The following is an 18,000-nucleotide window of genomic DNA, read 5'->3' on the forward strand; positions in this document are numbered from 1 at the left end:
ACTCTATTTGGTATAAAAGTTTATCTGTTGCGCTAAAAAACAAGGTTTTTAATCAATTAAAAATCTGTTCAAAGATAGTAGGTCAGCAGCTTGAGAAGCTTTATGATTCATCCTATTATAAGAACATGCTTAGGCTGGCTAAAAATATAGCCTCTAATACTATGCATATACTGCATAAAGACTTTGAACTATTACCGTCACAACGGAGGTATAAAGTTCCCAAATTTAAGAAAGTGAAGCTGAAAAATTCTTTTGTCCACCAGGCAATCCTAGCACTGAACAAAAACACCTAATCAGAGATCGAGAGTATTGGGACGGTGTTGCAGATGTATAAATCTTGTATGAAATGTATAATTGTACTGCTGGAGGGAATGTCAATGTAGTATGTATGTTAAATGTTGTTGTAAACATAAATACTGTTATGCAAGAAAAATTTCAGACATAGTCTGACAATAAAGTATAAAGTAAAGTAAAGTAAAGAAGTGAAACTGCATAACATACCAACCAGATCAGTACTTCTGTTTCTGGATGAAAATAAACCTGCTCATTGGGATATCGAGTCCTGCGTCCACTTAAAAGGATCTGACACAGTCCACCAAAAGCTGAGGCATGATGCTGACTGTCACAGTGAGCGGTATCACATCTGTGAACAGAAACTAGAGACAGGCATGTGGTAGGAAACTTTGCCATCATGTCAACTGCCTTAGACTGTTCTCTTAAAATCCTGTTCTGGACATGCTATTTCTGACATTGTTAGATCTTTGTAGATGTCATATTTTTCTTTGTAAACTTTATTTGCCTGACTGATGCATGTTTAATGTTCTTTCGCTATTCATAAATCACTATTTAGTGTTCCAGTGTACAGTCCTGTTATGTAAAGACATCAAATTAACTAAAATTTTTAGTAAAATTAATAATTTGTTCATCTAATTTTATGGCCCAATTTAATTGAAGATATATTAATAATAAATTAAACGCTTTTATTATATGCTTTATATATCACCTTTTAAAGCATAATAGGACTAGTTGTTATAATCCCAATACTATTATGCTAACTGGGAAGCCTTTTGCACACAGATTTAATGCATGAGTATAAACATGAGTATCCCATAAAAAAAGTCTATAATGTATCTTGCAAAAGACACAATAGTTGAATTATTAAGCAATCTTAATTAGTTATGTAATTAATAAAAATCCATGGCTAGATTTGAGGTGATGCTGACTTCTTGTGGTGAGACAGACATATATATATATATATATATATATATATATATATATATATATATAATTAAATTAAACTGTTGACTTATACAACGTAACATAATCTAATTTCTTTTAAACAGCAGTGTATGCATCCAGCTGTTTTCAAATAACTTATTAATATCTTAACACTTAGTATAACATGTAGGTCAAACAAGTGGATTTCATATGTGTTGAGATGATCACGGTCATTTCTTGACTGAATATTTTGTCATATTCCACACACGTGAGGATACAAGTGTTACAGATAGTCCAATAGGACGTTAGGACTGTTGATTCTGCTCTTAGAAATGGTTAGGAACGGTTGCGTAAGGACAGACTGACAGAAAACAGCCATCAGGACACTGACCGCAGACAAGGAGAGAGAGCCAACAGAAACAGTCACTTTAAACAGTAAGATTCATTGCACTTGACTTTAAGACTTTTTGACAGTGAGAGCATTTTAATGTATGGTGCTTCATAGTAAACTCCTGATTTGATTTGGTAGTGAGAATGTTTTACAATTTTTAATGGCTGTGCAAAAAAATGTTTGATGTCTCTTTGATATGGTTTTGTATATTTTGACAGTATCTCTGATGTACAGAAGTCCTGGCATTCTGCTGTGTTTTTGAACTGAACAGACATTTTCATTTGCTCTTCTCCATGTTTGTGATGGATGAAGTTCAGATATAGTTTGTCAGTCTAGAGGTTAATATTCAACTGTTTGTCGCATGACCTTGATACCTTGCGTTTAGTACATTCACTCACTTTATTTACACCTCAATATTTCGATGTTGGGACAAATGTCCCAAATTTGATGTAAATACAACCTGCTTTTATTCCCCAGACATGGAATCTGTATCATATGACCGGTTTACCACACCTGAGGCAGAAATTAATCATACGGGCCAAAAGTTATTATTTGAATCAGGTAAGAAAGATTTTTATTTTTTATGAAAGGGATGTTTGTATATTATTGTTAAAAACTGTGATTTGGAGAAAATGTCAACTCAAAATTAAGAGTAAAGCCTGACACCTTACCAAGAAAAACTAGTTAAGTGTTTCTAAATTTCCAGGAACCAGATAAGGCAGTGAAATACTATAATAAATCCTTGTTTGTTACATGAATGCTCCACACTCCATGATCATTCAAAATGCAGTTTCTGTCTAAGTTTGTCCCATATTCTTACATTTCAGTTTATTTCTTCTTTCCTACAGGTAGACAGAACAGAAAGATGTACATACTGTATGGTGTTCTTGTCCTTTATGTGTTTATACTGACGCTGGCTGTAGGAATTAAAAGTATGTTGTCTGCACTTTTCTTCCACCCCACTAATTTGTCAAATTTAGCCAAACCTGTTGGATCCCACTCGATGCAATTTTTATTATTTGTATTTTTTTTTACCATAGAGTTTGTTTTTGATTATGATTCTTCAAAGTCTCTCAGGTCAGCCAAGATGTCACTGATCTTAGACTTTCTCTGAAGACCCTCGATGCCCCCAAAACTCTGCAATTTGGTAAGTAAAGGCCAATTTTTCTGTCTTTTGTAAAATAAAATTTTATGTACAGTAGTTGTACGCTATCCTTATATAAACTAGCTAAAACTACCTGTAATATTAATTTTTTGTCATTTTTTCTAATTAATTTATTTATTCATTCATCTTTTTCTCCCAGAAAATGCTCACTTCTCTGAGCGTGTAATGCCGGTGCAAGGTGAGGCCCTTCATGACTTGCAGTGACAGTATCCGAAGTCTGAAACCACTACTGAGAATGCTACTAAGCTCTTCACTTATATAATTGAATAAAAAGGGCATTACAAAATATATTATTAGCATAACAGTTGAATTTAGTTTCTCAGCACTTGAACCTCATGAACTCCACAAGTTTGTGCCGAACCTGATGATCATTTTCTCCAGAATGATTTGAGATCATCCAAAGAACATTTTGAGCTTGATCAAAGTCACATGATCAGACACAAAGGTCACAAATGTACATATCTGATTAGTGACCTAGAAAAAGTGCAGAAACTTCTTCCTCTTTATTCATGTTACATTAAAACTTTTCAAAAATACAATTTCCAGGTTTAAATTAAATAATGGACTCAGACTTTTGGACCTGATCTTTACTTCTTAGCAAATTATTTATATTGGACTTAGAAACCTGCCTGATTTTAGATTTATTATGATAATGTGTGTTTGTACAGGTCCCTGTAAGGAAAACTGGGTGTTTTATAAAGACTCATGCTACTTTCATTCTTCAATAAAGAAGAACTGGCAAACTGCTGAGAAAAACTGTGTTGATAAAGGATCACACTTAGTGGTTGTCAATGACCTGGCTGAGCTTGTAAGACAGCAACACACTGCATCACAATAATCTGTGGGTGTCTTAATTGAGGTTAAATGTGAGTTTTGTCTCTTTTTAAACAAGGACTTCCTGTCTTCAATCGTGAAGTTGTCTGAGAGCTACTGGATCGGGCTTGTTGAGAAAGAAGAGGGACAGTGGTCCTGGGTAGATGGAACAGACTTTAGTGCTTCTGAACAGTAAGAACCCATATAAAATAATGAGAGGAGGTCAATCGGGAAAAACTCCCAAGATGTTTCATCTAACTGCTGATGTCTGTTTCAGCTTCTGGGATGTAGGTCAACCAGATGACTGGGATGTCCGTGTGAATGGTGAGGATTGTGGGCAACTTCACTTTCGGGTAACTCTGGAAAAACGGAGGCTGTGGAATGATGCGGACTGTACTCTTTCCTACCCTTTCATCTGTGAGGCCAAACCCAAGAGCCACTGACAAACATCAACCTCCAACACTGCCAAAAATCACTTCCTTAAGCAGGGTTTCTGTCTTTTTTTTCCCCAGTAAAAACATCTAAACTTCCTTAAAACATGATATAATTATTTGAAAACAAGATTGTAGATAATAGACTTATTAGAGGACATTCTTTGAATTTTGAAGTAGATTTTTTCCCCACTAAATTTAAGCACGAAGCAGAACATTTAAGTTGCTTAAATTTACCAATGAGATAAGACCCAATTAACTTCACTTCAAGATAAAGTCTCTCTTAATATATAAGGGAATTTCGCTTCTCAGGTGCATTAGACTGTAAAAATAATTTTTTTCAGTGTGTACTACACAAAATATTATTTCAAAAATAAGTGTGACAGACTAGTATCAGTACAGGACTACAACAATTTCTTTGAATACTTGTTTTAAATACTTTAAGTGTTTTTAATTTATAAGATTTTTTTTCAATAATTGCATATAAATGTACTTAACCTGATTAAGCTACAAAATATTTTTTGAATCAGTATCTTTGTCTTTTTAAACAAGGTTAAATTGCAGATAGATAAGAATAATACTTTTTCAAAGAATATATAATAAGTTTCAATAACTGACTAATTGTTTTTACTTGTTTTAAACACAAACTGGATTAAACAAGAAGAACTGTTTGCCAGTGGGAAAAAATGTTTAATCACATGAATTTGCATATACCATTAAAGAGTGTGTCTGCTATTAATTAAATATCAGTTGGGATGAACAAAAATAAACCGTTAGATGATGTAAGATTGCTGTCTTTAATGAGACTTTAGGGACAGTTTTAAACCTTTATTGAGTTTCAGTTCATTTGCAGTTTTCACTAGGATAGTGCTCGTTTTCTGGGTTGTAACCCGCTTGTGCAAAGCATTCAGCTGCTTTTCTGTCACATTCACAGATGAACATCTCACAGGGCCGATTCTTGTCAGCTGCAAGAAACAAAAAAAACAACATCAGATATGTGCCACAATCCAGATGCCGTTCAGGTCTCAATTACAAACAGAGTTTGTAGATAGTCTTCTCTAGTACAGTCTGTTCTACTGAGCGTAGCATCTTACCATTGCAGGTGATTTTCTTTGCTCCTTTGTCACATGAGAATGAATAGACTTCAGTGTAAGGGTTGTCTAAGATACCCCAGCAGTCTTCATGTTGCCATGAGTCAGAATAACACCCATCATGCACCTCACAGCACCTAGAGGGACAGAGAATAAAGTAGACATGATTCAAAAGTTTGTCGCCTTCTCTTTTTGATCAATCATTATTATATTTTAGGATATTTGTGGCTGCTGTAGAAAAACAACTAAAATGTAGCTAGCTTCATTGGATAAATTGTACATGATTAACATTCATGAGCCACTTAATAAATATTCACAGTAATATTCTGCCAATATTTTTCTGAAACATCTGCTTAAGAAAGTAAGGTTTATAACTATTTGACTTTAGTATTTTTTTTTATTTTTTTAATACATTCTGCCTACAAAAATAAATTAATTTGTGCAGCATGCAGCTTTGAACATTTGTAAACTATGCGCTAAACCTTTCAGCTTGGGAAGGCTTTAGTGTGACTGACAAAACTGATTGACAATGATTCATTCACTGTCCCTGTATCGGTTTAAATCTGACCTGTCCAGTTCATCCACCGGGGTGCCTGAGCCTCCCTTTCCACAGTAGCATCCGTAGTCTGCATAATCCAGTGCCGGCCAGCTTTGAGGAATGGTACAGAGGATCATAGACCTGAACTGCCACAGCGCGCGGTAGTCTAGAGTCGCCAGCACTGTTAAACAGGGATAGTTTATCAGTGCTTCATACTGATTAACAATCTAATGATGAAATAAAATCGAAATGTTATGTAAATAACTATCTTAACCAGCAACTGCTCTGTACTTACCACTGTCTAAAAAAGACAAAATGCTTCATTAAATTTAGAATATAGTACATATGAACCATTTTTAGTTTTTAATTACGATTTTTTGCATCCATTTTGCATTCAATAGAAGCAGCATACACTATATGTTTATGACCAAAATTTTTAATTCACCATCTGTTGCAAGCCTATGATGCACAGGGCAACTTTATGAGCAATGTTGCTGTGAACGGGCAACCAGGTGAAACACGGCCCACAGACGATCTAAAGTATCCAGACAGAAATTTGTTAACCATTCCCAATAGAAAGGTACCCAAGCAACATTGCTCAAATAAAGCTGCTCCCTTGTATCATCACCTTTATAAAATATTTTTGAAAGGTGTTTATATGATATGGTTTGTTTCTGTTTAATCCAGTGGTCAGTATACTGTTGAACTTGTAGAGTCCAGGGAGCACAGGGTCAGTTGTAACACAACCAGTTTAACCAATCAGGTTTAATGACCAATAATAACGGAGTATCCCTTACAGCATTCTCATAACATATTTTATCTATTAAAATATGTGCATTTTTATTACAGTAGGTACTTAGTAGTTCAATTATTGGACTGACTAAATAAATAAATGGTGGTTTGCGAATTATATTCAGTATCTTTATATATTAAAGATTTGCTTTGCATACATAACAAAATATAACAAATTAAAACAATAAGCTGGCGTTGAATAGTAGAACATATCTTAAGTGTACTCACAGGTGGGCAGACTCACACTCAGGATGACGAGAGACAGGAAGGTGTTCATGGTGAAGACTGGATGAACAGGTATTAGTGGCCAGTTATTTATAGCTCTACAACTTATGTGTATAACCTTGATGGGCGGGGCACACTGATAAGATAACTTTGTGAATTATACACATAACATATGTTAATAAATTTGCATGCATGTACACACACAAGCGGCCAAATGTACCATTGTTGAGATTGTTACAGTTTTGTGCAAGTTGAGTGTAATTATATTCACTTATCTATGCAAATATGTGTGTGTGTGTGTGTGTGTGTGTGTGTGTGTGTGTGTGTGTGTGTGTGTGTGTGTGTGTGTGTGTGTGTGTGTGTATGTGTTCTGATCTTTGGGAACGTCAGCATGTGCTTGCAATTTGGACAGCTGGTACAAGATTTCAGTTTTCTCGAAAAAGCAGAATTTCATAAGGCTTGGAAAAATTTGCAAAACAGCTGTCACAAATGTACTTATTTGATTAGTGACCTAAAAATAGTGCAGCAACTTCTTCCTATTTATTTTCAGAAACTTGTTGCTGTTGTTGTTTAACTAAAAAATAATAATAATAATCATTATTTTATTTAGAGGTTTAAAATAGATAAAGAATCTGAGATTCATTGGACTCAAATTTTTCGATCCCATTTTATGTCCTGATCTTTACATCTTAGCAAATTGTTTATATTTTAGTGGTTGTCAATGACCTGGCTGAGCTTGTAAGACAGCAACACACTGCATCATAATAATTTGTGGGTGTCTTAGTTGAGGTTAGACATGAGTTGTGTCTCTTTTATATACCATTAATGAGTGTGTCTGCTATTAATTAAATATCAGTTGGGATGAACAAAAATAAACTGTTAGATGATATAAGATTGCTGTCTTTAATGAGACTTTAGGGACAGTTTTAGACATTTATTGAGTTTCAGTTCATTTGCAGTTTTCACTAGGATAGTGCTCGTTTTCTGGGTTGTAACCCGCTTGTGCAAAACATTCAGCTGCTTTTCTGTCACATTCACAGATGAACATCTCACAGGGCCGATTCTTGTCAGCTGCAAGAAACAAAAAAACCAACATCAGATATGTGCCACAGTCCAGATGCCGTTCAGGTCTCAATTACAAACAGAGCTTGTAGATAGTCTTTAGTACAGTCTGTCCTACTGAGCGTAGCATCTTACCATTGCAGGTGATTTTCTTTGCTCCTTTGTCACATGAGAATGAATAGGCTTCAGTGTAAGGGTTGTCTAAGATACCCCAGCAGTCTTCATGTTGCCATGAGTCAGAATAACACCCATCATGCACCTCACAGCACCTAGAGGGACAGAGAATAAAGTAGACATGATTCAAAAGTTTGTCGCCTTCTCTTTTTGATCAACAATGATTATTCTGCCAATATTTTTCTGAAACATTTTCTTAAGAAGGTAAAGCTTAAAATATTTGACTGTAGTATTTTTTTTTATGCATTCTGCCTACAAAAATAAATTAATTTGTGCAACATGCAGCTTTGAATATTTGTAAACTATGCACTAAACCTTTCAGCTTGGGAAGGCTTCAGTGTGACTGACAAAACTGATTGACAATGATTCATTCAGTGTCTCTTTATTGGTTTAAATCTGACCTGTCCAGTTCATCCACCGGGGTGCCTGAGCCTCCCTTTCCACAGTAGCATCCGTAGTCTGCATAATCCAGTGCCGGCCAGCTTTGAGGGATGGTACAGAGGATCATAGACCTGAACTGCCACAGCGCGCGGTAGTCTAGAGTCGCCAGCACTGTTAAACAGGAATAGTTTATCAGTGCTTCATACTGATTAACAATCTAATGATGAAATAAAATCGAAATGCTATGTAAATAACTATCTTAATCAACAACTGCTCTGTACTTACCACTGTCTAATATTTTAGGCTTTACATTTTAGGATTATATACATAAGAACCATTCTTATAATATATTTATGAGTTTTTGCACACACACATATAGTGTAAACTTCACTAGCCAAAAGAAGCACCATACACTACGACCAAAACTCATCTAATAAAATCTTTAATTCACCATCTGCCTTTTAAAATATTTATGAGAGATGTATAGCAATTTTATATTAATGGTTTGTTTGTGCTTCATCTAGTGTTCCTTACTTGTGACCTTGTAGAGACCAAGGAGGTCTGTTGTGACACAGTTTTTATGACCAATTACTTTAGGTATATTTAAATTATTATTTGGAGAATTCAAATATGTTATTTGAGTACAAAATGTAAATACAAAATATAAAATGTAAATAGGCTGGGCATCCATGTTTGAATTGATTACAATCCATCCTGGGAGTCGCAGCACATTTTTATTTTAATTTTATTTATTTACATTAATTTGCACAGTTTAGGGACAAGATGTAGTTTTCAATTTACAATTGGAATATTATACCCCTTTAAGTTATGTTAAGGCATTCTCATTAAATATTTTATCTAATAAATAAGTTATTAGATCAACTATTGAACTGACTAACAAATATTGTGAATTATATTGAATATTTCCATATGTTAATTATTTGCTTTGCACACATGATAAAAATGTAATAAATGAAAACAGTAAGCTTAATAGTAATAAGTTGAATAGTATCTTAAGTGTACTCACAGGTGGGCAGACTCACACTCAGGATGACGAGGGACAGGAAGGTGTTCATGGTGAAGACTGGATGAACAGGTATTACTGGCCAATTATTTATAGGTCTATAACTTATTTATTTAACCTTGATGGGTGGGGCACACTGATAAGAAAACTTTGTGAATTACAAACGAGGCAGTCATGGCCTAATGGTAAGAGAGTCTTGGATTTGTAACCCAAAGGTTGTGGGTTTGAGTCTTGGTACCGACAGGGATTGTAAGTGGGGGGAGTGAATGACCAGTCTTCTCTTCCTCCCTCAATACCACGACTGAGGTGAGACCCTTGAGAAAGGCCACAACTGCTCCACGGGGCAATGCAGCAAAAATGGCTACTCACTGCTCCGGGTGGGTTTCCCTGTGTGTGTGTGTGTTTGTTCACTATGCACTGCTGTGTGTGTGCACTTGGATGGGACAAATGAAGAGCACAAAGTCTGAGTATGGGACACCGCCACACTTCATGTACAAACACAAGCGCCCAAACTTACAGTTGCTGAGATTGTTGGGTGTGTTTATGTACACTTATCACACTGTGTGTGTGTGTATGTGTGTGTGTGTGTGTGTGTGTGTGTGTGTGTGTGAGTTTTGATCTTTGGGAACATCAGCATTTGTTTGCAGTTTGCACAGCTGGTACAAGATTTCAGTTTTCTCAAAAAATCATGAAAATATGCAAAAGTTGCAAAACAGCTGTCAGCACACAAAAGTGTGTGTGAGTGTGTGTTAATAACCAGAATGAAAGCAAATAACAATTATGATATGTACATTCACATTTAACTTATTACAGGGTATTTTGTTGCTATATAGTGGTGTGAGAGTGACCATAAATGTGGTAAGAGTGATGAGAAAGCTGCTGATGCCGCAAACACTGTACTTATTTAAAAACTTGTTTACTTTTTTTAGACAGGTTATGTGAACTTATACAACAGTTAGTTCTGTTCCATTGGTTGTATCCTACATCTATCTGTTTTTGTTTCAAACAGGCTGTCAGTTTTTGTATTAGTTGTTGAGACTTTCATTGAGGTTTTCTGCAGTTATACATTACGCCAGTAGGTGTAGGCTACTATCTTTACTTGTTAGCCATTTGAATTGACCGTTCAACACTGATTCAGTCAAGAATTTTGAGTGAGTCATTGATTCCATCACTCAACTGATTCGTACTTCAACACTGATTCATTTATAAAGAAACACCACTTGTTTTCAGATGCACAACAATTCGCCTGTTTCACACCGCAAGCGTCATTTCAGAGATTGTCGTACTATAGGGAGATGGGAAGGTCTGTATTACTTACTATTGGATAAAGTGCAATGGTCAACTTGGACCACATTACAGCCTTTACGTCACAGAATTTCAGTCAGACTTGTGTGTCACTCAATGACCATTTACGGATACCATAGAGACATGCCGTAAGCTTAAGACAGAATACCCTAGACTGTCTCTCGTATTCGGTTGTTATGTGATGACGTATGAAGTGCTATTTCCAGGTCCAAGCCTCAACTCGCTTCACTTGAGAATACAACCTCACCAGCCATTTATGAGCACTGTTTATTCATATTAATCATTTAAGCTATGTGATCAGTTTGTGGCACTGCTGAGGTGGTATGGAAGCCCAGGTTTTTTTGGCAGTGGCCTTCAGCTCATCTGCATTTGTGGTCTCTTGTTTCTCATCTTTCTCTTGACAATACCCCATAGATTCCCTATGGGGTTCAGGTCTGGTGAGTTTGCTGGCCAGTCAAGCACACCAACACCATGCTCAATTAACCAACTTTTGGTGCTTTTGGCAGTGTGGGTAGGTGCCAAATCCTGCTGGAAAATGAAATCAGCATCTTCAAAAAGCTGGTCAGCAGAAAGAAGTATGAAGTGCTCCAAAATGTCTTGGTAAATGGGTGCAGTGACTTTGGTTTTCAACTGGACCAACACCAGCAGATGACATTGCACCCCAAATCATCACAGACTGTGGAAACTTAACACTGGACTTCAAGCAACTTGGGCTATGAGCTTCTCCACCCTTCCTCCAGACTCTAGGACCTCGGTTTCCAAATGAAATACAAAACTTGCTCTCATCTGAAAAGAGGACTTTGGACCACTGGGCAACAGTCCAGTTCTTCTTCTCCTTAGCCCAGGTAAGACGCATCTGATGTTGTCTGTGGTTCAGGAGTGGCTTAACAAGAGGAATACTACAACTGTAGCCAAATTCCTTGACACGTATGTATGCCTTGACCCCATCCTCAGTCTATTCCTTGTGAAGTTCACTCAAATTCTTGAATCATTTTGCTTGACAATCCTCATAAGGCTGCGGTTCTCTCTCGGTTGGTTGTGCATATTTTTCTTGTACACTTTTTCCTTCCACTCAACTTTCTGTTAACATGCTTGAATACAGCACTCTGTGAACAGCCAGCTTCTTTGAATGTTTGTGGCTCCTTGTGAAGGGCGTCAATAATTGTCTTTTGGACAACTGTCAGATCTACGGGAGCCCTGCACATGTCATGTGCGGGGCTCCGTACAGATCAGCAGTCTTCCCCATGATTTTTTTCTCCAGCCTGAGATTCTAGAGCTGAACTAGTGGTAACCATTTTCAAAAAGGCCATGGGGATCATTTTAGAGAATGTTCGTATTGCTTTGAATAAACAAAAATGTCTTTCATTTTTCTGTTTTTAAATATTACATGCAAATTAAAATATACCAGCCCAAACTCTATTTTCACAAGCTGTCTTGCACTTTTGAAACATTGTTCTAAACATCACACCTTATTTTAATAAATACATACTTAACACCGCTGCTCCATTTAGATTTTATCTACTTAAAAACATTGTATATTTATCTGTTATATAATCAAAATGTAGCCATATTGAAAGCAGGGTGGTATAAATTCAAAAAAAGCTTTAAAATTCTTTTCAGCCAGTTGATAACATAATTTTCTCTGATATAATTTCATTTGTTATAATGAAAAATAATATGTGGGATATAGTAACAGTTTATGATCTTACTGTAGACAATTCATTACTTTCAACTACAGCACAGATGAATAAGATGTATTTCTGACTATATTATGTGACACCTTTGCATGCTACCTTTGAATCATGATGGCAATGTTAAAGTCACAAAGCCAATATTAAGTTTATATAACAATGACTATTTCACTAACTTGCTTCCAATTTCCAAAGGCTTCCTCTCCATTTAAATTATTTAAACAACAGCTGTGTTTTTGTTCTGCTATAGCAAGCTAAAGCTCTATGCCAATCACTATGACTTGCACCAAATCATTGTCTCTTCTCTAATTAACAGCCTTCCTTTTGTAGACAGGATTTTTGTTTGTTTGTTTACTTATTTGCACGTGAAAAAGTTGGTATTTAAGTTATCTAGTTTGGTGCATCATATACTTTGCATTGCTCATTGAACCCGTCACATACCTTTATGACTAAGAAAAAAGACTTTTACTGAACATTGCATCTCAAAGTAAGAGATTAAAGCAAACCGCGGGCAAACTTATCAGACGATTTTGCCAAGTCCCAGTAACAGGTGGCATTTTTCTTTCTCTGCCTATATGCTCCACTTTTGAAACTGAAATCAACCGTTTAGTTGAATTTAAATGAGTTCATATTTTTCAATTCACAATTATTTAATACAGTTTAGTTTTTGACTTTCAAAATTGTCACCTGGTAACATCACAACAAAACACACTGAGAACTGTCTTAGCCAACCCTTCTCATATTTTTATCACTGACCAAAGCTGTCTCCATGATAAATGTGTGATTTTTATAATATAGACTTGCTTATAGAAACCACCTTTTTCTGCAAGAGAGCCTTGAATTACCTTTGTGTAAAATGTGTGATTGTTTCATGCAAACAAAAAATACACAAATAATGTTTTAGTGTGCATTTTATTAACACAGTGGTCCATTCATCAACATATTATGGTTCACCATTGTATTTGCAGATTTCTCTAAATCCAGAGCAACATGATGGGAATGTTCAGATTAAATGTCAAAAGTCTTTAGTGACATTCCTGGAATCAAGAACTCAAAGAATAGATGACAACAGACATCTCAGATGTCCTTTTAATGATCTAGGAGTATTTTGAAATTTATAAACCGAAAAGCTACATACAAAACACTTACATGTCTGCAAGCTTCATAAGAAATTATATTTTTTACATTTAGCAAACACACAGTTGTGCAGACACTGTAGATAATGGTTTATGGATCAGAAGCTGACATTCAGAAACAGACAAATATAAACTCACATAGACATGCGAGTTTGCTGGTGTATGATAGGTCTGGTCACTTTCTTTAAAGAATAATATTTAGCAGTATACGACTGTATAAGGCAGAAACCAGAGATAACAGGTTGATGGATTGAGATCATATAGGCTTGTACAGCAGTGTGGTCACATACTTCTTTTTGTAACGGTGCGTCGCACTAAGGACCATCACACCATCCTGTGTGAGGAGAGCAAACAGAGGCACATCAGTGATATCAACTGAAAATGCTGGTCATTTCTACCATATGCAAAATAGAAATGATTAGTTCACCTGAAAATAATAACTAATTTACTCATCATTTACTCACTCATATCTATAAAAGTCATATATATTAATGTAATAATAGTTTTATGGTGCTTTTGTCATTTTTAGAGCCTATCAGCCATTCATTATCTGAAAAACAGCGGCACTGTCATTCTGCTAAACATCTACTTTTGTGTTGAACTGAAGAAAAAAAGTTTAAATTAGGGTTATTAAATAACAACAATTTCTATAAATCCCAAACATGCGTACAGCTGTTATGGTTTCCAGGTCATTGAGTGTGTGGACATTGTTAGAGGTTTGTCTTTCTAAAGTGAGTGTAGTTTGCTGCCAGACCTTGATGGAAAGGGCGTACAGGTGGTTGAGCATCACATGGTTTGGTTCAGGCAGCAGGGTTGGGTCACACTGTAAAAGCAGACATGGGAACGAGTTAGGGAAATTCTCTGCTTTCAAAAATTGCCCACACTCAGCAATTTCCAACCACAGGCTTGTTATCTTTTCTTATCTCTTTAAGCCCCAAAAAGAACCGCTTTAACTGCAACACTGTATTTACAAAGAATCGACCTCTTCTCAATTCACTTGCCCAGTTCCATCAGATTTTATGTGCTTAAGAAAACCCAAATGAAAAAGCTTTAATATCCATTTATGTTTAAGTAATAGCAATAGTTTAATGTTCCATAAATATTACTACCTATATAACCAAAACAATAAAAATATATACCATTGTTCAATTTTTATTACTTTTACATACAGTATTTATTTAATATTATGAAATCACCTTTTATCATTTAAAATGACTAAATTTTAGTTTAAGTTTTAGTCATTTTGCCTTGTGATTTTGCCATCTGATTTTGTGCATAAGAAAAACCATCCATCCATTCAGAGCGAATTTTTATTTTTTATTTTATTTTTTTAATGAGAGAGACTTCTATTGTTAGAAAAGATTTCCTAACAAACAAAATCGGCAGGGTTTCCGAGAACAGGAAACTCTGCCAGAGTGGGCATGAAGCGTAATGAAATACATGAAATCAAGACGGCAAAATGAGTCTAGCCAGACAGTTGTATAAAGCAGCTGCATTCATTAGACTGGGTGATCAAATTTATGTTCAGCATGTAGCAAAGCAGTCCTTACAGAGATTCCAGTGTCTTTGTTGAGTAGCACCTGCAGCAGGTGTGGTGGGAGTATAGGAGGAGTGCGCAGTTTGTCTTCTGATTTGGTCGAGTAGGAATCCTGATGGTACGGTCCAGGTGGGGAGCTGGATAAGTCTGACAGAAAAAAAAAGCATAAGATCAGAACCTGTAGCATATTTCATGAATAGATTTATATGGATTTAGAGTTACCTGACAAATCGGCACATTTCTCAGAGTCTGTCTTCAGTGCATCGAAAACCTCAAAGTCTGTTTTCCTCACTTTAATTACATTATTCACCACACCTGACTTGTTAGTCACAAAAGGCTAGAAAAAATAATAATATCCATATATCAAAGTATCAACGTATTAGGATTATTAGAGAATGAAAAGCTATAAGAGACACTTTTTCCACCTCTTTGGGGTCTAACGTCCAGTGTCCGTCCACATAGAACTTATACTGGTGCTCTCCTTCAGGCAGGTCAATTATGGCCACAAAATTATTATGACTGTAAAAAAGAGAGGACAAAACAATAAGGAAAGGAAGTTGATGGTTCTTTCCTTTTTCTACTCATGATGATGACAGTGAATAATGGCCATAAAATCAAAAGGCAGCACATTCAGGAAAATGCCCTTTTGCTTTCATTATGAGATCACCTAAGTGTCCACTGTTGTTGTTTTTTTTTTCAAGTTTTCTGTAAGAGCACACTGAGCCCTAGTGCTGAGCATGTGAAAGCATAGCAAGTGCGGTCTTAATTTCCCAGCTTTTCGTGATAACAGAAGCCAAAACTACAATATCAGAAAGACAGTGTGTCCTAATGCTACATTAACAAATGCTATGGGAAGTGTTTTCTTTTTGCTTTTGAAGTTTGTGAAGCTAGATAATTAGGTACAATAATGTGGTTGAAGAAATATTCTGGGTTCAATTCGAGTTAATCTCAATAAATTTTGTGGCACAAAGTTAACCACCACAAAATCATTTCACTTACAATGCAAGGGAACAGGCTGATTGAAAAGCAGAAATGTTAATCTTATTTTATTTGAAGTACTGTTCAAGAGTGGAATCTGGAAGATTTTCTACAGTGTTTTTGAAAGTCTCTTATGCACACTAGGGTTATTTATTTGATCCAAAAATGCAGCAAAATCTATTATTAAGAAATCTGTAATGTTGTGATCAATTTTCTATTTTAATATATTTTAAAACAGCCATTTCTCCAGTCTTCAGTGTCCCATGATCCCTCAGAAATCATTCATGATGATTTGCTGCACAAGAAACACTTATTATTATTATCACTGTTGAGTCCATGTCATGCTAATGATCTGTCAGCACTTACCTTTTACTCAAGGGGATTTTGCTTGACCAGTTATTGAAGGAGCCAGACAAGTAAATCTCTTTCCCCGGACCATTCCAGCGGAACACAGTGGGCCTTTCCTCTGGCAGGGCTTTAGCCTCTGATTCCTGATCATGCTGCCAGGCTAGAAACTCCTAGTAAGACAGAGAGAAAGATGGATGAGGTGTGTACAGCTAATCGAAGCAGAGCAGTGAGATATCGCCGCAATAAATGAGAAAAGGAACATGTTTCCCAGGTTAATATCCTTGTAACCACATCACCTTGGCATCATCTGTTTGGAAGAGGTCTCCGTCCTCCACACTGTCCATTAGGATTTTGGGTCGAGCACCATCTTTGCCACCACGGCTCTCTCGCCGCTGTGTCTTCTCCGCTGCGCTTCTCTCACTGCTGGTGTTGCCCATGCTGCTGCTTATTTACAGGCATGTTAATGAGTCTTCCAATTCTGAACAGAGCTTTCTTCATAATTTATCTTACTCATAAATACACATATATATCTTGGAGACGTCTGCAAGATGTATTTTTGAGAGTGTTTGATCATCTGCAATAGGTCTATATGTCGTTTCCTATCAGATGTCAAGTAGACGTTTAGAAGATGTCTTTAAGATGTTTATTATTTAGCATGTATGTAAAACTGACATCTGAAAGACGTTTATCGGATGTTTGTTCAAAGCAGATGCTTTCCAGATGAAGCAATCTTTAACAGACATCTTCCAGACGTACCGGTGTTTTCTGGGTTATCATCAACGTTTCGCTCACCAAGATTCTTCAAAATATCTTCTTTTGTGTTCAGTAGAAACTCATACAGGGTAAATGATGACAAAAATCTAATTTTGGGGACGAATTATCCCTTTACTGTACCACAATAATGTTCTTTTCATAAAATAATTTCCAAAGTACAAGAGTTTCCAAAGTTTAAGTAAATATACAAGTTGGTGGAAGCGCAGATGTTCTTTTCGTTTCCCAGCATCATTTCTAAATAAACGCAAGCGAGCTTCACCTGGTAACCATAACAGCTGAACGCGGATGCCAAGTGGCCAACAAGAAAAAAATAGTTATTTATCACTTTATTAAATATTTATACATCACATACGAAAAATATATGGCTAGAACCGCATTATAACCGTATAACCACCGAAGAACAGTTTGGGTTCCACGAGACGAAATACAACAGATGAGGCCGAAAACTATCTTTGTATTTACATTAATTTGAAAGACGTTTATATTTACTTAAAAATAACTCGTTACAATACACATGCGGTTCAAAAACAACGTAATTAAAGATTAAAGTAATGTAACCTTTGACCGCTGTTTACAATTGAGTTAAGGATAACGTTAAGTCACCATTTGTTTTAGCAGTATGGAGTTAGCGTTACACAGCCGATTCAACAGAGAAATAACCTAGAAATACCAAGGAAGTAACGGTAAAAATTGTGATGTTTTTTTTTTTTGCTCGTATTTTGCACCGCTTTTTCTTTGTTTCAGTTCTTGCGTGCAAGTCTCGCCTACATAAACAACGAGTGTATTTCCGTTTCATCTCGGACTTTGTTAATTCCCCTTATGATTAAATATCTTACCTCTGAAAACTTTATTTGCCCGTAGCCCGCGACTGTTTCTTTTCATAACGCCATTTTCCATCTCCAATAGTATGTTCCTGCACAACCGGA

The 18,000-nt window shown here is 36.0% G+C and overlaps 4 protein-coding genes across 4 annotated transcripts; 1 reads left to right on the forward strand and 3 right to left on the reverse strand.

Moving 5' to 3' along the window:
* Positions 1-609: 609 nt before the first annotated feature.
* Positions 610-4,705, forward strand: asgrl1 (asialoglycoprotein receptor-like 1). The gene is made up of 9 exons (XM_059522751.1): positions 610-627; positions 1,587-1,653; positions 2,087-2,170; positions 2,458-2,541; positions 2,679-2,756; positions 2,914-2,952; positions 3,443-3,582; positions 3,667-3,779; positions 3,865-4,705. Exons 1-9 carry the CDS (start codon positions 610-612, stop codon positions 4,028-4,030), a joined length of 789 nt encoding a protein of 262 aa, XP_059378734.1. The 3' UTR covers positions 4,031-4,705.
* A 126-nt stretch (positions 4,706-4,831) lies between these two features.
* On the reverse strand, positions 4,832-6,771 carry LOC132115500 (phospholipase A2, minor isoenzyme-like). The gene is made up of 4 exons (XM_059524006.1): positions 6,668-6,771; positions 5,678-5,828; positions 5,113-5,246; positions 4,832-4,983 (listed from the first exon to the last, which is right to left on the reverse strand). The coding sequence occupies exons 1-4, from the start codon at positions 6,714-6,716 to the stop codon at positions 4,862-4,864; spliced, it is 456 nt and encodes a 151-aa protein (XP_059379989.1). The 5' UTR covers positions 6,717-6,771; the 3' UTR covers positions 4,832-4,861.
* Positions 6,772-7,583: 812 nt separating this feature from the next.
* Positions 7,584-9,459, reverse strand: LOC132115150 (phospholipase A2, minor isoenzyme-like). The gene is made up of 4 exons (XM_059523553.1): positions 9,309-9,459; positions 8,302-8,452; positions 7,862-7,995; positions 7,584-7,735 (listed from the first exon to the last, which is right to left on the reverse strand). Exons 1-4 carry the CDS (start codon positions 9,355-9,357, stop codon positions 7,614-7,616), a joined length of 456 nt encoding a protein of 151 aa, XP_059379536.1. The 5' UTR covers positions 9,358-9,459; the 3' UTR covers positions 7,584-7,613.
* Positions 9,460-13,194: 3,735 nt separating this feature from the next.
* Positions 13,195-17,971, reverse strand: LOC132115502 (5'-AMP-activated protein kinase subunit beta-1-like). Its single transcript, XM_059524007.1, has 8 exons — positions 17,911-17,971; positions 16,597-16,741; positions 16,319-16,470; positions 15,400-15,493; positions 15,197-15,311; positions 14,988-15,121; positions 14,192-14,260; positions 13,195-13,771 (listed from the first exon to the last, which is right to left on the reverse strand). The coding sequence occupies exons 2-8, from the start codon at positions 16,735-16,737 to the stop codon at positions 13,694-13,696; spliced, it is 783 nt and encodes a 260-aa protein (XP_059379990.1). The 5' UTR covers positions 16,738-16,741; positions 17,911-17,971; the 3' UTR covers positions 13,195-13,693.
* Between the last annotated feature and the right edge of the window lie 29 nt (positions 17,972-18,000).

This window comes from Carassius carassius, chromosome 34 (genome assembly GCF_963082965.1).
Source record: "Carassius carassius chromosome 34, fCarCar2.1, whole genome shotgun sequence".
NCBI lineage: Eukaryota > Metazoa > Chordata > Actinopteri > Cypriniformes > Cyprinidae > Carassius > Carassius carassius.